This window comes from Scedosporium apiospermum, assembly GCF_000732125.1.
Source record: "Scedosporium apiospermum strain IHEM 14462 chromosome Unknown SEQ_SAPIO_0096, whole genome shotgun sequence".
NCBI classification, from domain to species: Eukaryota; Fungi; Ascomycota; class Sordariomycetes; order Microascales; family Microascaceae; genus Scedosporium; species Scedosporium apiospermum.
The window spans coordinates 298,263-319,245 of NW_015971797.1; the positions used below are offsets into that span (position 1 = coordinate 298,263).

General features: G+C 53.4%; 7 protein-coding genes and 1 pseudogene across 7 annotated transcripts; 2 read left to right on the forward strand and 6 right to left on the reverse strand.

The window, feature by feature from the left end:
* On the reverse strand, positions 1–491 carry SAPIO_CDS5041 (uncharacterized protein; the record flags this gene model as incomplete). Its single annotated transcript, XM_016787444.1, has 2 exons — positions 1–377; positions 452–491. The coding sequence occupies 2 exons, from the start codon at positions 489–491 to the stop codon at positions 1–3; spliced, it is 417 nt and encodes a 138-aa protein (XP_016642946.1).
* Positions 492–2,553: 2,062 nt separating this feature from the next.
* SAPIO_CDS5042 (uncharacterized protein) lies at positions 2,554–3,579 on the reverse strand (the record flags this gene model as incomplete). Its single annotated transcript, XM_016787445.1, has 4 exons — positions 2,554–2,865; positions 2,947–3,126; positions 3,225–3,500; positions 3,577–3,579. 4 exons carry the CDS (start codon positions 3,577–3,579, stop codon positions 2,554–2,556), a joined length of 771 nt encoding a protein of 256 aa, XP_016642947.1.
* A 325-nt stretch (positions 3,580–3,904) lies between these two features.
* Positions 3,905–4,513, forward strand: SAPIO_CDS5043 (annotated as a pseudogene; the record flags this gene model as incomplete).
* An 830-nt stretch (positions 4,514–5,343) lies between these two features.
* SAPIO_CDS5044 (uncharacterized protein) lies at positions 5,344–7,909 on the reverse strand (the record flags this gene model as incomplete). The annotated part of the gene is made up of 2 exons (XM_016787446.1): positions 5,344–6,150; positions 6,236–7,909. The coding sequence occupies 2 exons, from the start codon at positions 7,907–7,909 to the stop codon at positions 5,344–5,346; spliced, it is 2,481 nt and encodes an 826-aa protein (XP_016642948.1).
* Positions 7,910–9,211: 1,302 nt separating this feature from the next.
* SAPIO_CDS5045 (DNA-(apurinic or apyrimidinic site) lyase) lies at positions 9,212–9,689 on the reverse strand (the record flags this gene model as incomplete). Its single annotated transcript, XM_016787447.1, has 3 exons — positions 9,212–9,258; positions 9,325–9,451; positions 9,531–9,689. The coding sequence occupies 3 exons, from the start codon at positions 9,687–9,689 to the stop codon at positions 9,212–9,214; spliced, it is 333 nt and encodes a 110-aa protein (XP_016642949.1).
* A 950-nt stretch (positions 9,690–10,639) lies between these two features.
* Positions 10,640–13,181, forward strand: SAPIO_CDS5046 (uncharacterized protein; the record flags this gene model as incomplete). Its single annotated transcript, XM_016787448.1, has 3 exons — positions 10,640–10,764; positions 11,284–11,959; positions 12,045–13,181. 3 exons carry the CDS (start codon positions 10,640–10,642, stop codon positions 13,179–13,181), a joined length of 1,938 nt encoding a protein of 645 aa, XP_016642950.1.
* Positions 13,182–13,302: 121 nt separating this feature from the next.
* Positions 13,303–14,436, reverse strand: SAPIO_CDS5047 (Scytalone dehydratase; the record flags this gene model as incomplete). Its single annotated transcript, XM_016787449.1, has 3 exons — positions 13,303–13,695; positions 14,170–14,267; positions 14,349–14,436. The coding sequence occupies 3 exons, from the start codon at positions 14,434–14,436 to the stop codon at positions 13,303–13,305; spliced, it is 579 nt and encodes a 192-aa protein (XP_016642951.1).
* A 1,331-nt stretch (positions 14,437–15,767) lies between these two features.
* SAPIO_CDS5048 (uncharacterized protein) lies at positions 15,768–19,848 on the reverse strand (the record flags this gene model as incomplete). Its single annotated transcript, XM_016787450.1, has 3 exons — positions 15,768–17,850; positions 18,208–18,444; positions 19,550–19,848. 3 exons carry the CDS (start codon positions 19,846–19,848, stop codon positions 15,768–15,770), a joined length of 2,619 nt encoding a protein of 872 aa, XP_016642952.1.
* Between the last annotated feature and the right edge of the window lie 1,135 nt (positions 19,849–20,983).

A 20,983-nucleotide genomic window follows, 5' to 3' on the forward strand; every position in this document is an offset into this window, starting at 1 on the left:
CTATTTGTTGTGCCAGATAAAGTTCCTCAACGAATCCCAATGATCGGAGTCGACATAGATATAATTCATACTGCTCCTCAAACTCGACTGCAGGTCCTCGGGATGCCACCTGAAGAGGTACATCACCATAGCCCACGACAGCGACGCGAACGCCGGCCACGCGTAGTGGCTGATCTGCGAGCTCAGCGGCTCCTTGGAGACGACGGGGAGGCCCGCGCCAGGCTTGACGGATATGCGCGCGAGGGCGAGGACGACGCGCGCGAAGACGTAGATGACGATTTGTTGGCTGACGGAGGGGATTTTGCCGGTGCGCTTGGAGCGGCGGCCGAAGACGACGTAGCCTCCTAGGAGGCCAGCGAGGAAGGTATCGTAGGGTCCTGGAGAACGAGGGGGGGTTTCCCCGTGTTAGCACGTCGCGGGTCCTGTATTGTGGAGGCCTTCAGTTTTTTACCTTCTTTTCCTGGCGTGGGGCCGAATCGCTTGAGCAACATAACGGTGAGCTTGTAAATTGTCGCGAATGTCGCTAGGTTGCGGGCGTGTGTCCTCGTGGCTCTCAGAACGAGTGAGAGTTTATGTCTGAAGCTATATCCCACGATTTCCCCATTAGCCTCCGAGACCAGGAAAAAAAAGAAAGGACATAAATCGAGGCGAAGACTTACGTCCCGGACCGGAATAGAAAGATCATGCTAGATTCAATCCCGTGGTATTAGCGACCAACAACACGATTTCCTCCTCCCAATCTACCACTCGCCAAAAGAGACCTCGGCACCCAGCACGGAATTCTTACACAAGCGCATGCGGAAACCGCACTTTGCTCCCATACACGGCGCCATTGCGCGCTCCCTTCACAACACTCAAGACATCCTGATATCGCGGGTCTAGAATAATGCGCTCAACAGCAGACTAGCGAGCCGGGTTAGCATTTTGACGGGGGGGCTGCTTCCAACTTGAGACGAAGGTCGTGGCGTCTGTGGTTTGCGACAACGCCACTGACGAACCTACCTTGAGCACTTCTAGACTAGACATCTTGAACGGAGATTCACCCAGGGACGGCGCAAAATCGTAAAGAGGTCGAGTCCTGGAGGAATCTGGGGAAAGGAAAGGGAAAAAAGAAAAGAAGAATCTGGGGTTGTGGGGAGATTTTGGCCGAGGGAAGGGAAAAAGGGACTTTCGCGGTTCGGAAATTCAAGATGGAGTGTCTATGACGGCATAAGGAACCTCGGATGCTAAGACGGCGTCCTAAATCGGCAACAGCTCAAACCTCGACCAGGACCCAGCAAAATGGAGACGACACGGCACAGAAAAAGGGAACGGGAAGCCAAAAAGGAAAAAAAGGGGGTATCAGGGAATGGAATAAGAGAATCGATTTACAAATTGCAAAAGGAAAAGAAGAGCCAGGACGACAAGTTCCGGGCTCGCAGGAAGATGGCCTTGGGCTTCGTAGAGTTTATTATTGTCCGACTCCCTCGGGGGCGTTGTGCTTTTGTCCTTGGTGCTCTCGGCTCAAAGCTTGGCGCAGTTCGCTGGTGTTGAAAATGCAGGGAAGATGAGAGGCTTGAAAAGGCCCCAAAAAGGCCCCGCTTGCTTGATCCGTCCAAGTCTCTTCGCTGAAGTTGCTGCGTGTGACATCTTGCAGGAGCGGCCCAGCGCTCTTTCCACTCTTTTCTTCGCCGTTGGCTCGGTACTTTGTCCTGAAAAGAGTACACGTCCGGGGCGTAGCTTTTGACATGTGACTGCACTGGCGGACATGCCGTCTCGATAGCTGCATATTGCATATTTTCCTATAATTGATCATCACTTGGACGGGCTTGAGAAACGAAACCAGACGCAATCAATGAAGCAAGAGAAACATCTCCGATGGTAAATGTGTGTGTATCCGTCTATCTAAAGGTATATGGCTGCCACCAATTCCACCAGATCAGGTCATATCTTAGCCAGGCTAGCTTTGACCCCATGCTGAGCCATCTATCAATGCGAGCAAAGACCCCAACTTCGAGGTTCCCACAGCTCCGTGTAACCTCCAACCTCCAGCAATTGGACCTCGGCGCAGCTGCAATGACAACGTTCTCCAGCCTGGGCCATGCTCTTTCAGACGAGAATATCCCTGCGCCTTCCCCACGTTTTTCCAGGGTGAGAAGAGCCAAGAATCAGATGCCACGACCCCTGCAGGGGGCTTTGAGGTCGAGAGCAAGATAGTCCCAGTCCTTATCTTCTTCCCCTCACAAACGATCCCACCATGATCTCTAGGAAGAGTGTGAGCGCCCCACTATCATCTCCGTTTATTGCCAACTCCAGCCACACGCATATAGCTTCTGCTCCGAAAGACACATTGTTTCATTTCCTTCACCGTGAAGCCAGGCGGTTAGAATCCCAATGTCTTTTGTCCAATCAACTCCCAAACGCCAAACGATGCACATGATTGCCTTGAAGCACGCCCCGACCTTTTGTTCGAAACCGACTCCGCCATCGATTACACAAGCAAAACACTATATGGCGCCTCAGTCAGCATTGCGAACCTTCACTTGGAAACATGGGGAGTTCCTGTCCAAGTACTCACGCATTCACACAACCGTCGTTAGACGGGTTGTTCGTAATCTGGGCGTACCGACCCCACACAACCTTACCCGACGCCGTCACAAGACCAAGATCACTGACGTTGACCTCGATGACCGTACCCTTCGTGAGGACGCCGAGTTGAGTGTAGAGAGGGTTGTTGGGGTTCTTCTTGACCGAGATGATGGGTAGCTGCACAGTGACCTTGAGCTCGGGGTGCGTGACGTGGGCCTTCTTGTATCGCAGACCCATGGGCCTGATGAACCGCTCGTACTTGGGGTTACGTCTCGTGAACTCGGGTCCGACGAAAGTCTTAAGAGGGCAAAATAGTTAGTGCACCAAAATCTTAGCAGGAGAGACGTCGCTTCCAGGAGGAAATTGTGTGTAACTTACTGGTTGCGTAACGACTCGCTTCCAACCCTTCTTGTGGGTCTTCTTGCCCGTCGCCACCACCTTGAACATCTCCTCCTCACTAATACCCCTAACCTTGGGTAAAGGCACGCTGAACCGCGCGGCCTTTTCCGCTCGCTTGTTCTTGATCGCACTGCTCAACGCCTTGGCAGAAGCGGGGTTCTAAAAAAAAAAAAAAAAAAAAGAGACGGGACGTCAGCACCACCCTCCCAGCTAGAATTTCGGGCTCTTGAAACCGAGAAAAGGAATCCAAAACATACCGAACGATCAAGTAGATACGCAGGTACGGGCGCAGATGGCTCGCTCTCGCCCGCCGCCTTGACATTCCTCTCTTCGTGCGCCTTGATCTGCTTCTTCATCTGGATCTTCTCCTTATGCCTCTTCTGCTGGTGCAGCTTGGCCTTCAGGCCCCTGAGATTCTGCGCATCTTTCGACGCCTTGTGCCCGAGCCGGGCGATCCGCTTGCGCTGTCGTTCCTCATGGTCTAGTCGGCGGCCGAACCGCTTGACGTGCCTCTCGATGTACTCGTTCTGGGGCTGTAGCAGGGAAAGAAGATCCCGTTAGTAAATGATTCATTCACGAGTGAACGGGTGTATTAGAGTGAATTAGTACCATATTGATTTATTTGCCGATTGCTGGAGTTGCAAAATTAAATCCAGTTGGCAATAAATGCCGTTTAAGAAGGCTGGGAGCTTTCACAAGAAGGCGGTGATCAAAAAAAGAAGAAAAAAAATATTGGAGGTGGGATGCCAAGATTTCGCCCCGGATCCGGAATAAGCTTTAATCCGAAGCCGTCCGATTTTTCAATGGTGCAGATGGACCTCGAAAACTGAAAGCTCCATCCATACCAAAAACTCATCTTGGGCCGCCGCGCTCCCTCCAATTGAACGGCCCCTCGTCAATTTTCCTCATAGAATATAACCAGGGCAAGAAAAACAAAATGAGCCGAGTACTTTTGCGCTCCGTCCTGGAACTCAGGGCCCCTTTACCGCGCCTGACACCCACGGTCTGCCTCGCGACGCGGTCCATCTCCTCAACCCCTACGTTCCTCTCGACGACCACCGCCTCTCCAACCTCACCTGATGCCGCCGCATCCCCGGCCGCGGCACCTAAACTCCGCTACCCCCCCGAGCAACCCATCCAAAAACCCCTCTCCGACTCCGTCCGCTCCCTCCTCCCCGTCCTCGCCGCCCAGCCCGCCCACTACATCACCATCCACATCCACGGCGTCCCCTACCTCGTCACGCGGGGCGACCACGTCCGCCTCCCCTTCCGCATGCCGGGCGTCGTCCCCGGAGACGTCCTGCGCCTCACGCGCGCCAGCGTCCTCGGCTCCCGCGATCTGACTCTCCGGGGAACGCCGTACGTCGACGAGAGGCTCTTCGAGTGCAAGGCTACGGTTTTGGGCGTTGAGGCTGAGCCGATGAGGGAGAAGGTTAAGACAAAGAGGAGGAATAGGAAAACGAAGACTGTTAAGAGCAAGCATAAGTATACGATTTTGGGGATATCGGATTTGAAGATCCATACGCCAGAGGAGATTGGCGAGTGAATACGAGGCGAAGGAGTGGAGTGGATATAATGGCTCGAGGGCTCGGGTTGGTCTCTTGGAGGTTGGCCTGGGCTAGGAACTAAGTGGTGGGAGCGGGAGTAAGAGTGTTATGAAGATTGGAGATGGAATCTCGAGGAGGTTCCCCTGTACAAAACCTGTTGCTATTAGTCCCATGGCTGTACCACATATCAGTATGAATAGACAACTTCACAACTAACATGGATGGACAAAGGATCTGCCCAGACAATACAGTCTTCATCACCGGTGAGTTGGAATCCAAATCCAGTGACACTCACAAGGCATTATAAAACACCTCTTCAAATAGCTTCACACAGCTTTACACGGTGGGACCCTATTATGAACGAGAGCCAAAATATTTGCTATTTCCAAAAGAACGACGACCCGCAGACACAGGGAATCGAGAGAAACCAAACAAGACAGAGTGGGAAAGTCTCTAAACCTAACAGAAACCAGCAATCCTCGCCGCCATAAAACACCAATCACCTAGTCGTAACATGAATGGACAACCACCTCATCCTCTCTGGTGTCCATCCATCCCCCACTATCTTTCCCCAAAGTCATTAGTCGAGCAAGCCGATGCTAATTGTTTAAAATAACACACTCTTTTTTGTAACCTCCAACAACACATAACCAGCCGAGGTATAATATAAACATGGTAAGAATGAGCAAAGAAAAAAAAAAGAAACAAGAAGTGAAGAAGAAACCTGGTATCCCGAACGCTCGCTAAATGGGACGATGAGAACAAGAAGAAACAGCGAGGAATCCCAAACGAGAAAGCGCCAACCCATTAAAACTCAAGCATTCGTCATTCATGTCCGATGTGCATTCATCGCCTTCTTCACGCTGGCCCAGTAAGCTGCGGGCCATACCGACATGGTCTCCGCCTCCGTGGGCATCCGGTCGCGACACCGCGATACGACGCTCTGGATGATCCTACCAAGGAGCTCTTCGTCGATGGGGAGCGCTCTCTCGTGTAGCTCGCCCGGATAAAGGAACGGATCCGTCACGTGCAGAAGCTCCTCGCACGTCGGTCGAAGGTGCGGTTCTCTACTCAAGCAACGCTTCATCGTGCGGATGAGGGAAGGAGGCACGGGCACGCCCCCCATACCGCGACCGGGAAAGTCGATGGCGTAATCCCAGTTAATGATAGCCTGACACCTGGCCATCGGGTTGGCGATGTGCGCGAAGGGGGCGAGCCCGTAAACCATCTGGTAGAGGATGCAGCCGAGGGACCACACGTCGCTGGCCTTACCCAGTTTCATAAGCTTGGGCTGGCCGGGAATCCTGACGCCGCGCATGGCGTTGTGATCCATCAGCGACTCGGGCGACATGTAATTTGGCGTGCCGATTTGCGTTTCTCGGTGGACGTGGACCGTCTCGTTTGTTTGGATAGCGTTGGCGATGCCAAAGTCGATGAGCTTTAACCGACCTTGCACGAGGACGAAGTTCTGGGGCTTTAGGTCTGAATGCACAACATCATTTTCGTGAACACCCAGAAGGCATTCAAGCATTTCTTTCCAATAATACCGCACGAATACGGGGTCGAATCGGCCGGTATCTGGAGGTTGCCTGGTCTTCAGGAACTGGTTGAAATCAACCTCGCCAAGCTCCATCACCTAAGTGCAAAGAGTCAGTTAATTATCTGCCCATGTTGTACTCCTACATGAGGTTTAGGGGCTAAAGAGGCGTAGAGCGACTTACCAGAGTAAGAACTTTCTTTTCATCGTTCATCTCGTAGTCCAGGAGATTGATAACCCTCTCAACCTTGGCGAGCTTGGTCAACAGATCAATCTCACTCTTGAAGCCCTTAATCGTAAGCTCATCGGCATGCTCTAGCGACACCCGTTTAAGCGCCCACATCCTTCCGTTTTCGGCCGTAACCCTGTACACCTTTGCGCTGCCACCACGTCCGAGGACGTCGAGTCTCGTATAACACTTGCCGTTTACTCTGATGATGTTTCGTCTCTGTTTCACTTGAGTCGTCACCGCTCCAGCGGAGGAAGTAGCGACGTCGACAACGGACATCTTGGGGGGAGGGGGCGCTGGGCGATGGGGTGTGTTGTGGTTAATCGATGATAGGGGCTTCCTCTCGGGTGACGCGGTCGCTCTAGATGCGCCGAGGTCGGTGCTGGCGGGGCGCTTGGCAAGTTTGTCCGCGAGGATGTCCGTGGAGAGCGGAAGCGGTTTCGATTGTCGAATGCTCAGAGGGACTTCATTCTCTTGGTCATGAGTGGATGGAATAGCGGGCGGTTGCTGCCGAGCAGCGGCTTGGCGTGCTGGTTCGGGTTCGGGCTCGGGCTCGCTCGCCATCGGGGATGGCCTAGCAGAAGATGCCATGCGCATATCGGCGAGGGATGCGTGGCGGCGGTGGAGATCTTTGGAGCTAACAGGACTTCCAGATGCAAAGTCGGTATACTTATGACTCGAATAGAACGAAGTTCCGAGTCCATCTCCAATACCGGTACCAGGGGTAGGTTCTGCCTTTTGGCTCTCCGGCTCCTGGCTGGAGCTCATGGGCTCACCCTCTCCATTCCCTTCGACATCCTCCTCGCTCTGGCGTCTCCGGCCCCTTCGAGCGGGTCCGCTGAGGAAGCTACCTGGAACCTTGCCGACACGCTTGATGCGCATAGAGCTCTGGAGGGCTAGGTTATCCTCAAGGCGGCCGATATTGCCTGCTCGAGAAACACTCCCCAGGTGACCAGAATTCCGCGCGGCCGTGCCGGGTTCTTCTGGTCCCTCGGCCTCCGTCTGGGATGCTGACGTAGACTTGACTGAGGACACTGCCGACGATGTGGCGGACCTGCCTCTAACAGCCGAGGAACCACTCGCGATCCTGACGACGCGAGGTTGCTGTGCTGGAGTGTTGATATCCGCGGGAGGGGCGGCGGCCACAGGAGGGGGAGCAGGCGCAGTCTTGTTGATATCCGAGGATGAGGACTTATCCCGACTAGGAGGTCGGCCGCCCGTAGACGGTTTCCTCTGCAGAGACGGCCGCGACTGCGACGACGTTGACCTCCGCTTCATTTGGCTCAGACTCTTGGGGGTTGTGCTTAACCGGACTACACGCTTCCTAACGGGACTACTCTCCCGGCTTTTCGCGGGCGAGGTCACGCGAGACGATCTTCCGTTTGTTTCGTAATATGGCTGGGAACTTCCAGATCGCAACTGCCTCCTGCTTTCCTCCTGGGCACTTGAAGTCGAAGATGAGAGTGCGCTGCGTCTCCTTGTCCTAGGAGGAGACGCCGGGGGATTGGAGGCCTGTCGAGTCCGGGGTGCCGGCGGAGGTACGGCAGGTGCGCCGTCGTCCAACAATGCCTTTGTGAGGGCGCTGAGTTTCATGGGGACGGGCATTTCGTCGTCGGAACTGTCGTGCATGTTGGAATACTGCGATTGAGAGTTGGTGGTGGGCACCGGATTTGATTCATGTCTCCGTAGACTCCGGGACGGCGGGCGTCGTAACGAGGCCTGTCTCTGGGAGGTCCTTCTGGTCAGAGGAGGCGCCTGTGACGACCCCATTGGGGTTGGTGATACTATCGATGCCATTGTTTGGATAGGTTCTGTGATTGTCGACTCAAGACGCCTTTCTGTTCTTTCCTTCTGTTGTTATTCAGAAATGTTTCCCTCCCAGCCACGGGTACAAATGATGGAGCCGGGACGCCGAAGATCAATGGGTGGGAACACGTCTTGTTGTTAATACGGCCAAATAAAAAACTCGAGGCTACGCGCCAATATTGCCCATGATGCAGGCGATATCGATTATTTGACGGTTCGGACTCGGGGGCGCGTGGAGATTTGCTGTGGTGAAGATGGTAGTGGTTTTGTGAGATGAGAATGGATTTTTGGGTTCCCGCGTTCAGGACATTATTTGGGTGGGATGGCGTTGGACCAATCATCATGAGTTCCGTTGCGCGGCAACGGCGGCGAAGATCATCGATCAAGGTGCATTTTCCCTATCTGGGTCGCTCTTTCTATGAATTTTATTGGATGCATGATCTCCAAAATTCCCGATTTATGCAACGGACCAATCCTCGCCGTCCGTCAACAGGTGAATATATGACGATGTTACAGAGTGCAACCTCGACCTCAACTGATTCCACGACGCACTTGTGGATTCATATTGCAAACCAAGGTCTTCTGTGTTAGTCACTTATTGATCTTACCGCTCATCCTGGGCCCTGTAAGAGGAACCTCAGAATAAGTCTGATTTCTATCTAGGCTCAAGTGAATCGAAGTCTGGAGCACTAGATGAAGGATGTACGAAGTACGCCCCATCCCCCAAGAGAGGAAAGGGGAGAGTCTGATTCCCGGCAGGGTCGCTGAAATATCCTTCGTCTACAAAAGGTTCAAGGAGAAGCAAATGACAGGTAAATTCGTCACATATTCACCGAGAAAGTATTATGTATCGTCACAGAATCACCGACAAAATCAACCTTCAATGTTGGGTACTTGTTCATCTTTTTTGTATTCATCAGGCCATCAATTCAAGCCGTCCAGGCCTACACTTGGTATAACCGCAACTCTGATACCGAGGACAAGCTTTTGCACGTCCTTGCGACAAAACCTGCCGTATGCACCGAACTAGATATAGCCCGCGCGAACCAAAGCCGAGTGTGCGACCCAAATTCCACGACCATGGAGACCGGCGACAGGATTCCTGGGAATTGTTGACGACTGCATTTAGTCGAAGAGACCGAAGCCCATGTCCTCGTCGGACTCCTCCTTCTCTGTTGGCGGCTGTTAGTAAAATTGGTCCGGCTCCAAAACGGCGGCGATGCGCTGTGATAACTTACCGGACTCCTCCTTCTCCTCCTTGGCCTCCTCGGCAGCGGCGCCACCAGCGGCAGCACCGCCGGCAGCAGCACCACCGGCACCGCCCGAAGGGACGGAAGCGAGCTTGGAAGAACCCTCGGCAATGAGCTAGAAGATAAAATAGGTTAGTATGACCAAACGCTCCCAAAAATTCCGCCTACTGTCGTCTTGGGAATCCCATCCGTACCTCGTTGATGTCCTTGCCCTCGAGCTCAGAGATGAGCTTCTCGACGCGGTCATCATCGGCCTCGATACCGACGGAAGAGAGGACCTTCTCGATGTCCTTGGCGCTGGGGCTGGCGTTACCACCGAGGCCGAGGAGGAGGTAAGCTGCGAGGTGCTTCATTTTGAATGGGGGTTTCTAGAGATGGCGATTGTGGGTTAGAGACCAGATTTTGAACTCGCGAGGAACTGCGCCCTTGGTTTTCCAGCAAGAAAAGAGGCGATCGATGACGCGGACGGCGTTGCCTTACAGGTTGTAGAGTGTTAAGTAGAACACGAGAGAACAATCAATTTAACCGCAAGTTGGGCGGAGACTGAGTCTTCGAGTTCTGGTTGAAGTTGAAATTTGGTGGGATGGATTTTTGTGAAGGTAGAAGAAATGTCGGTAATTTTTGCGCGAGAAAGTCTTTGTGCAATTGTGTGTTGTCAAAATGCCCCACCACCCACACAAGTCAGCGCTCTTGCCGCAAATGGTTTTAATTGTTAGTGGGATTAGGGCGGGCTGGAACAAGCCACACAAGCAAGGACACCAGCCCCCTTCAGCCACTTATGATGACATGCTGACATCAAGATGCTGACCAGCTACGAAGTACCTTTGTACCTCAGCACTTATTGTTTGTCGGGACTTGGACGGACTCCTTTTCACATCAAGAAACCTAGTTTAATGCTCATCAAAGGCGGCCTTCATCGATATATTGACATGGGCCTGGGGGCTACCAGGAATCCTGATGTCTCGATTCTCAAGTGCCGCATTCCTTCGGCCTTCGTCTTCCTTTTCTCTCAGAGGAACGCTAACCTCGGAGAAGAATGACGACGGGGGCTAGCGGTCTACTCCAGTCTCACAAATGAGCAAGAAACATGCATCAGGGAAAAAGAAATTTACGCCCGAAAGGAGCAATTGAAATGATTCGAGATTGACCCTGGGGTTACGGCTCAAAAGCCGAGGTGGCACCAGTGCTGCACCCAACCGATTGCATTTCGGGTTGAGCTGTCCGCCAGAGACCCGAAGCTCCTTGCCACACGCGTGGGATCGGGACCGAGCAGAGGGGCGAGGATGGGGGTCCAGCGCAGACAATGATCCAACGCTCAACGCTCAACGCCCTTGAAGGAGCATTTGATGCCACCAACGCTGGCCACCGCATATGCCCCCCAATGTTCGACAGGTCTTCCGGTCTTTCCACTGCTCGCCGCCACTGGTAGTGCGTTTTGTAGTAATAATACATGCAGAAGATATGTCCGACTGTCTTTCCCAGCCAGCTGGACTGGTACTCTCAGCCCATTTCGGCCGAAGGATTCAGGGCACCTTCATTAAAGCAATCGGATGTCTTAGAGCAAGATCAAGCCGGTATATTGGAACGACCGTTCTCCCACTTATACACGATACTTACTGCCGCACACGATGCATTTATAATAGCAACTTGACATATTGCCTTCTCTTTCCCGCCCGTGCCGTTGTTCTACCACACTTGCCTCCCTCACACGTTTCATCACTCCAGATCTCTCTGGTTGTTGGTTTCCTCTAGAACCCTTCCCGTACAGACGGCATACTTGGGGGCTGTGTCGGGCCCTCCTCCAGTCGAATGAATGGCTACGCAAACCCCCGGTAACGACAGTACTTCTTTAAAAACCTCAGTGGCTGCGTCTCCAAGGCATCCTTGCTTGGTCTGCCGCAAGAGGAAAACCAGATGTGGTAGCAGACGGCGTTGTTCTCGGTGCAGCAAACACGATATCGACTGCGGATCCGAGCGAGGCAAGGGTTCCATATTCGCCAGCAAAGGCCGCGATCTCAATGACAGAGATTCTCTTGCCCTTAGGCTACAGCAGTACGAACGCATTCTTCTAGCTCACGGCATAGAGGTCGAAGATAGGGATCCTCTTCTCCCAGGGGACTCGCCTAAGCGAGATGGACCAAGCTTCGCGCTTCAACCAGAATCGAGATCTGGCCATGGTAGCAACGGTTTTCGAGAAGCCTATCAAGCATCCGGCAGACTTGATGATCCTGCCGTGGCAGAACTTCTCATTTGGGGGCGTCCACACTACGTTTCCCTAAGAACCTTGCATCCGACCGTTCCACAAATCATGGTCCTCTGGAATACGTTCCTCAGCAACTTCGACCCGCTAGTGAAGCTATTCCACGCGCCGACTGTTCAAGATACCATCTCGCAGGCGGCCATGGATCTCGACGCGATATCTCAACCGACCGAAGCCCTCATATTTGCTATTTACCTCTCGGCAACTGTCACGCTGAGTGATCAGCAATGTCTCCAGTTTCTTGAGACGCCAAAACAGGTCTTGTTGAAGCGGTTCTCAAATGCAACGCAGCAGGCCTTGGTCAATGCGAAATTTCTCAAATCCAGCGATCTCGCTATCCTCCAGTCGCTCACTTTGTACCTGGTCAGTCCTGTCCTTTTTAAACATCCGTGGTAGTGCCCCATTAGACTGGCGAATATGAGATTAATGCTAACGGGGCTTCTTCTAGCTCGCTATCCGTTCATATCTTGACAAGCAAGCCCTCTGGATATTAGCTGGACTAGCGATTAGATTAGGAGAGACAATGGGAGTACATGATGAGAGGACCCTCCGGTCACTACCACTCTTCGAAGCGGAGCTCTGTCGGCGACTTTGGTCGCAGGTTCTCCTCATAAATGAATGCTCTGGGAAGCACTCCGGCGAGCGAGCTTTAGGTACAAGATCACCCTCAAATTGCAACGACAGCGACCTCTCTCCTTTCATGGTCAGGATACCCGAGGACCAGGAAGGCGGAACGGACATGCTATTCTGCACGTTACACACTCACTTTAGGACCGCGGCGAGGATACTGAGACGCCACGCGAACGATGAGAAACTTCTGCCAATAGAACTCGACGTTCTAGAGGAATTCGAAACAAAGATTGATCGTCTCACTTCAAGATGCGATCCCTCGATTCCACTGCATCTCTTCACAATTCTCGTTGGGCGCTGCGCGATAGCACGTCTTCAGTTCTCCGTTACAGCGAATGCTGCCTTTGCTGAGCATGACGACCTTAGTTCGATGCCCGTGGAGACATGCATCTCGCTCCTTGACAGCGCAATTACAGTTCTTGGATTCGACTGCGAAATCAGATCGAGCCAGACCATTCGTCCCTTCCTCTGGCACCCCGTCGTGCAGTTTCCGTTCGACGCATTCATATACATTCTCACGTCCCTCTGCACCGGAACGGAGGGTAACAGACACAACGCGGCATGGGTCGCGGTGAATAGGGCTTACGAAGACTACCCCGAGTTCTGCGCAGATTCCGACAATCCGCTCTTCTCGGCGGCGGGGGACCTCGCCATAGAGGCTTGGGATAGGAGAATGGATAGGGTGAGGGCGATGAAGCCAATGCAAATGGCCGATCCAGATATGTATCCGCCAGGGAGCATTGAGTACTCGGCTGCGAGTCATGCCATTTCGAAGCTGAAGGAAGGGCGGGCCAGGGTGAGAAACAGCCTCGAGTCTGCACGTGGTACATGGGGTGGGATGGATGAAGGAAGCGATGAAGAAGTCGATGAGGAAGATGAGTTTGAATTTTCGTGGAACGACTGGCAAAGGTTGCTTCAGGACGCTGGATATTTACATATTGGACGGACATACTAATACCATTTATGACCTCAGAGCCTAGAATTTGAAAAAATACCGAGTCCAAGATTGTTCGGGCGTAACCATCTCGTCAAGCTAACATTCGATACGTCTTCCCCTCTCACTGCTACCCCCTTTTTCAGTTCCCATTCTCCCCAAAATTATCCCTCCCGTCCGCAAAAATCCTATCAAAATCATGCTCAAACCACCTAATATCCGGACACAACCCCGCAAACTTCCACACCCCGTCCACCCTCCTATACCAATGCTTGTTCGCCGAATGCGCATGCCCCTTGACCGTCACCCGGGCCCCTTCCTCAGCCGGGTCCCTGTCGTAGCGCTGGTGCGGCACGCGTAGCTGGTGGTAGCCCACGACCTCGTCGGCCGAGACGCGTTCCCAGCGCGAGGCGCCGACGAAGTGCTGCGTCTTGAGGGTGGCGTCGCCGAGGACGGTGGGGCTGGAGATCATGGTTATGAATTCTTCGGCGGGCATGGCTTCCCAGAGTTTATCGAGGAAGGAGCGGTAGTCGATCTGTTTTTTTTCCTCCCGTTCGTTGTTAGAACGTCTTTCTCTGAGCACCTCGGGGTGGGGAGGGAAGGGAAAAAGAAAAAAAATAGGTTATACGATGAAGGCAAGTAACACCATGCACAGCTGCGGAAACAAAGATCATCTTATCAGCATTAGCAAAAATCGGGATGTCCGGTGAATGTGAAGCGCTGAATACCAAGAATTCACTAAAACTTGATACAAATTTGGCTGTTGTGTTGTTCGCATTGTTGCCAAAAGCCAGGAAGTGGGTGGTAGTGGCCCAACCAACAGCTTGTATGGTGTGAGTTGAGTCGCAACGAGCCTCGGCTGCCCAGGTCGTTCTTGTTCTGGGAGATGCTCTCTTCCGTACTCTCCGCCCTAGTCTGTGACGCCCGCCCTTCGTTCCCGCCCTCGCCAACCTATAGTCTTAGCATGTCCCGGGGGGGGGGAGGAGGATATAAGAGGGGGCGGACTTACGCGGAGAGTTGGGGCGATGCATTTTCGGAGGCGGTTCCAGTCTTTGGAGTCGTAGCTGTCAGCCCATTCGTAGAGGGCGGCGTTTAAGCCTAGGTAGTCTAGTTCATGGGAAGTAACCACGAGTTTAGTATCTGTTTCTTCCTGGGGAATGCTAATCAGGGATATCCGCGAGCGCATACCGTCCATGGTGATGGCGGGGATAGTGAGGGTGGTCTCGCCCGCCTTCTCGGTGAGCTCGGTGTAAGTCGAGTTCAGCAGGGTAGCCATTTTCCTCTACTGTTTCTTCAAACTTCAGACTAGACTCAAAATAAATAAATAAAAAATAAAAAAAAGAAAAAAAATAGGTTATACGATGAAGGCAAGTCTCAAGAAGAACGAATATCTTATTTTCGTCGTGTGATTCTCAGCACGGATCCAGACTAACAAAACAGGGGACCAACATCGCCTCTTATAACCACGACCCCAGCCCGAAAGACTCGGTCCCTTTCTAAGTACCACAACCCCGAATTCTCAACTACTCGGCCATGCTATTCCCCCCCTCCCTTCGTGAAACAAAGAGAAAGAAAGCTATCTGGGCTCTACGGTCTGCACCTCCCCACGACGACCCCGCGCCGTCCCGCTCCGGACTTGGCGGTGGGGATGTCCCGGAACGGACCCGCAAAATCACTCCGGGGCTCCAGCCAGACCGCAGCAGCCCTCCAATCTAAGACCCGGGTCGCTGATTCTACTATTCTTAGAAACAAGCAAGTTTATTTACTTCCTCATCCTGTGTCATTTTTAACCAGACTCCGAGACTGTCACCAAACCTGGATGTACGTGCGTGCCACAGTTTCCGGAGTATGCTATCTTGAACCCGGAATCAACTTGACTTCCCCGTGATTCCCTCCCTTCCTTCACCCAGCCCCATTTTCTCTCACTAGTTTTGGAATACTGCGGAATACGATGTTGCCTTGTTTCACAAGGGGCTGTGGCAAGGGAGCCATGAACACCTCGACATCTTCTGCACCCAGCCGCTAGGGCGTCGAGTTTGCTCGAATATTTACTCCAAAGCCACCGCGAGTTCTAGCACCGAAAGTCCACGTTAGTCTTTCGGTTTCGGATTTTGTCGAGCGATGCAACTAGTGGAGAAACGGACAGTCACCTGGGGCTAGAAGGGAGAGGCATTCCACAAATGAAACAGTACATTCAAATGGCTAAGACATATCGAGGTATCTATACTTGTAGCTGGCCTTCCATGCCGCTTCTCTGATATAAAGAGGAAGGGTGAAAAAGAAAGGTAGAAGATAAAATGAAATAATTCTCCTAGACACGTCAGGTTTGAACAAACTAGGTAGAGAAACCGGAACTCCTCCGCTCGGGCCAAAGCACACCAACCGCTTTTTCGAGGGTAAGAAGATGCATCAAAGATCAAGAAGAAAAGCATCCAAGAAAAGTAAATAAAAAATGAGGTTGGATATCCAAATAAATTTCACCTGGCCCTGCGTCAATCTTCCCTTGATTCGTCGTATACAAAAACAATGTCCCCGTCGTTGCATGGCATTAAGGACACGAAATACAGCCTAGATGCCAAGGTGTACACACGCACTCCTTCACGCCGCCTAAGAGCCAGCCCTGCGAACCCAGAGAGTCGTGGGTTCAAACTCCGCCTCGCGGTCTTGACGTTTGTAGGCCCTGTGAAGTTTCAACCCCAGCTCATACTCCTCGCGCTGCACTTCGGAAAGCTCGAGCTTGAGGCCCTCGATCTTAATCTTCTCGATTTCGCGCTTCTTGAGCACGGCATCGCTCGCCATGAGGTTGTCTGTCGGCATCATCTCCGTCATTTTCTTGATGCTCCTGTTGATGTTGATTCGTCGGTTCGCAAGCGACTCGAGACGAGCGTTGAGGTAGCCTACTCGGTCATTGCCGTGGCGTGCCTCTGGCGGAGCGGGAGGGAGAGCCTTGCTAGTCGAGGCGACCGAGCCCGGACGTCCATCGTTGCCGAACACCGAAGAGCCAGAGTCGCCCCACGTATTCGATCGCACATAGTTGGGGATGGCGTCGCGTGGTCCCATCGGCTTAGCTGCCTTGGCTCGATCTGGCGATGAGGTCGTGTAGGGACTCGACATATATGGTTGATTCATGGTGATGACGACGTTGTCCTTTCGGCTGGGTGACGAGGAAGTGGTTTGCAGCTGGGAAAAGGCCTGGGGAGGCGTCGGCATAGGAGGACGATCGGCGTCGATTGACAGACTGGGCGATCCGGTGTGCGCAGACGTCGCATATGTGGTGACGCTGAATCGAGAAGGAGGCTGAACCCAATTATCCTCGGCGACCGTCGCCGCGGGCTGGGTCGCGGGGCCCGAGGCGGGGCTATGGGTCGTGACGGTGATGTTGCTAACGTTCGTTGTAACGTTGGAGTAATTTATCGGCGCGGGGTCGAACTGAGAGTACACAGACGATGCTGTCGAAAAGTGGGGATTGTGGTGGGCTGGAGGACGATTCGTCGCTGTTGTTCCTGCATTGCTAGCCGTTGGCGGCGAGGAGGTTGTCGGAGCCGCCGTTGTCGATGTCGCAGGCTTTCTACGAATTGCCTTTGTCGCATCGATATTAATAGTAGAAGAAGGGATAGGGGCAGGGGCGGCAGTGGCGGGAGCCGAGTCCAAGCGATAATTTGGCAGGGATCCGGTTACTGGCTGGATTGGGCTCGAGGGACCCGTCGCATAAGATCCTGGAATGGCAGACCCCGAATTGGGTGGGCTTGGGTAGTCTTTCCCAGGGGCTCGAGTCGATATGCTGGGGTCTGGGCTTGCCAAGGGAGAGGGAATAGGCTTTCTAGTGGCTGTGGTGGTGGTGGGGTCATCTGGTCGACTCAATGATGTTTCAGATCCCGAGGGGCTCACAGGTGAAAGCGACAGTGGGCCGCCAGGACCACCACGCGCACCTCGGCTTACATTTGGCGAGCGTTTGCTGCTCTTCCGAGGAATGTGCAGAGGCGGGTCTTGTGGAGTGTCGTGAACAGGGTCGACAAGCGCGACTCGGCCGCTGCCACCCTTCCACTCAGGCCGTGCAGTAAGGCTCGAATTCCGGGGCGGTCGTGCTGTTGCTGATACCTGGACTGGTGGTGCTGTCGGCGACCGCTCTGGCACACGCGGTTCAGGCTCGGGGCTGAGAGGCGCAGATCTCGTGGGGATTCCTGAAGGAGAAGAAGGGCCGGTCGACTCGCCGCCTCGTATTCTCCTAACCTTGTCGCTAAAATTGTTCTGGGCACTTCGTAATCTCGACAACGCGCTCGAAGCGGGGTTGCTGTGGGTTCCGAACTCTTGGGCGTATTCCGCGGGTTTGACCTGAGCCGAGTAGCCCTTGGGGCCCAAAGTTGGTTCCCCAGTCATAGCATCCCACTTCATCTCACGACCCTTCGCCATCTTAAATACCTGCCTTCCCGTGGCGGTTTGGGTGCTGGGTCCTCCCGGGTAGGCTGCGGCGGCATCGGATGAGACGCCCTGCTGCTGTTGGCTACGGTCTCGCAAGCGCTCCCTAGATTTCGTCTCCCTCAAAGTGGCAGCAGCGGCCTCTTGAGTCTGTCGACGCTGGCGTCGCATCATGGGAATGTTGCTCTTAGGCTGGGATGTCGAGGCTTGTCTCGTAGGCTGCTGGTCAAAGCCCGACTTGTCGGGGAGCTCATCGATTGGGGAGACATCGCGTCTGCGAGAAGAAATCCCTGTTAGCACATCTTAACCCGGGATCATCGCCATCACGGCGTGTTGCCGGAACAATGGCATGAGGAAGGTGCACTAATCCAACTACATATTCCCAATAGAGTGGTCTCCGAAATCTGGCGGTGGTAATTTCTTGGGTTCACGAAAAAGGAAACCACGCGCCTTCCTACCCAACCGCACATTGAGCCCGGTACCTGGCACACCTAGCTATCAAAGGTCACAGACAACCTATGGCCATGTCCTCCTTCCCGAGCTCGGCCGCTATATCGGCTCCAACGACTCCAACGACTCCAGCATGGCCACATAGGAAGCAGGAACGGGATCGTAATTGCGTTCAACTCACCCTTGTCCAGAAGTGCCAATATCAGGCGAGCTCGGCGGCGAGATGCCCTCGGCGCCGGCTCCGTAATAGTTGTAGGTCGCCAGGTTTGCGAAGTCGGCGGTGACGAGGGGGTTGTGAGAGTAGACGGCTGAAGTTGGACGCCAGGTCGAGTTGTTGCGGGTGATCGTTCGACCTCGCGGCTGTGTTGGCGTCTCGAGAGGGGGAGGAATGGATGGAAGGGTCGTTTCGTCGGGGCTTCTGGAAGAAGGGGGTGAACGATGGATGGGGCGCAGTCAGTGTCAAATTCCTGAATTCTTGGATTGGGAGCTCCAGGACCAGACAAAGCGATTGAAGAAGCAATGAGACGGGAGCGAGGGGCAAAGACACAGTCAATGCGAGACAAAAGAAACGTGACAAGTAGTCGAATCAAGCTTGATTCCTTGCTTGAACCGGTCTGCTTGACATGGGAAACGAACACGTCAAAGAAGGAGGATGGATCTGAATGGGGTAACAAACAATAGGCAAGGGGACAATTTGATGGGATGGGCTGAGGAGCCAAACCGCAATAAGACGCGAAACGAGGGCAATATTATTATTCCTCGTCCGTGATGGGGAAGGAGCCGTCGACGGGGGTACAAGGGTGTTGTACTTCCAAATTTGGGGCACTAAAATGCGCAAATCCGCATGCACTCAATTAAAGGGAGGGAAGCGGAGAGGGAAGGAGGGGATGCGATGCCAGTGCAACCTTGACACAACCGCAGGTCCACCTTGACTCCTTAAGCAGTCAAGGCCTGGCAATAGCTGCGGGACCCCTCGTCATTTCGTTGGGGTTATCACCCCTGGCCAGACCCTATTTCCATCCATCATCTGGGATCCAAAAAGGACGTGCGACCGCACGGGAGAGGGTGGCACTCTGCCATCCCACACTCTCAGACGCGCACATGCATGCGCCTGGGGACCACACAACGGATGAAAAAGTCCTGAACCAGAGAGGTGGTATGTCTGGTCATCAATCGCCAAAAAGGTTGCGAGATCCTAATGACAGGACCGGAGCCGCTCTGCCGGGTCTAACATCGACGTTGAGGCCAGCCCAATGAGACGGGGAGGAGGAAAGCGGCGAGCCGAAGCTGAGGAGGGTTTCATGTTTCCCACATCCTCAGTAGAAGAATGGTTTGAACGGCGGAATGGAAGGAATCGAGAAAAGAAACACACCATAAATGGACCAACACTCGTCGGGTCTATTGCAACTGAGACGATGGGCGGGGGTAACGCCAGCTATGCACAAGGGTGGGCGAACGGACGGAGAAATGAACAAGAATAAACAAACTGCTGGCAGGGGAAAGTCTATGAGATTTCAACTTACAGTTCATCCGGAGTCGGTGGAAGAGCGAAAGTTTCCAACGGCGGGCGTACTTGCGGCTTGTAAAACTTGTTGATGATGCCCAGACCCTTGCCCTTGGGCGTTCGAAACTGCTGATGGGTTTGCTGAAAGTCAGTCTCTCCGAGGTTCACCAGGTCCGACCCACGCAGGACAGGCTTTTCCTGGGCGGCAACGCTGGGGATTTGACCGTTGCCTGTAGACTGGTGGCTGTAGTTGTAGTAGAAGACACCCTTTCGTGAACTTGTCCGGGGTGGGGGATCATGAGCTTTTTGCCGGGCCATGGTGAGTTGCATCAATGGCAAGGAGCAACTCGACTGAGGACCAGTATGTGTCAATACTTCGTGCTTGTAGCGGTACACCAGCAGGATGACCTTGGACCAGCAGCCAGCGGCTTAACGTGAGCAATGGCACCTCAGGATGCGCTAAGAAAAGGGATCAACCGGCGGACTCTCCCACTAAACCAGCCCCGAACGCGCTATTACTAGTACGGCGCAGGGGGTTTCGATCTCAAGTTGCAGCCGTTGTAGGGTCGTATTTTGGTTTCTTGATGCAAATAATAGCAAGCGGGGACGATGAGGGGATAATTGGGCGATTTGCCTTGGTTGAGAACGGGAGGCTTGGTTTCAGGTTAAGTGGAAGGACGATCAAGCAGCTTGGTTTGAATGAGAACGGTGGCCCATCCCAGGATCCCTTTTGAGATTGGGGTAATAATGAAGACTCGGTGTTTATTCTCGAATTCGGCGGGCAATTTTTCTGGAAACAGAAACCCTCGATCTCATTTACTTATATTCTCCGGGCCAAGTGCTCGATGTTCCCTTCGATGGTGGGAGGGAGCCGTTCTTGATATGGGTCCCCGGGTGGTTGACAAGACTCGCCTGATAATGTAGAGACCGCGCATAATATTGATATTGTTATTGATGCTGTTTGTTATTGTTGATGCGTTCGCTCGTCAATGCAGCGAGTATGGCATGGCGTACACTGGACTAGCGACCGGTTGTATTGATTGGGAGGAGACCTCCTCGCCAGCCTAGCTTTGTATGTATTGACAGGACTCACTTGGCCACGCGTGGTTGGTGAGGCCGAAGAAACATTCTTTGTCTATAAGTTGTGCAGCCAGTCCTCGGAATACGGGTGAAAGTGGCAGGGCTGGGCTGGGAAGTTATACATCAACATCTGCTCTCTTATAGTGCTTTCCGATTTCTCTTCCCTCTTCTAGTGATTGTAGCAGCATCTCGCTTCCAAGAGATATGAGTCCCACTTCTTTCGGCGCTCCTCTCTCCTCAATCCAGGCAGATTTCCGTGTACTTGCGGCATCTTATGGCAAAGTGTCTGATGAATTGGGCCAATACTTCGTGCGGCTGGGAGTGGGAGCCGACGCGGGTGGTCTATGAGGCTGGGACCACTACGAAATGCGTC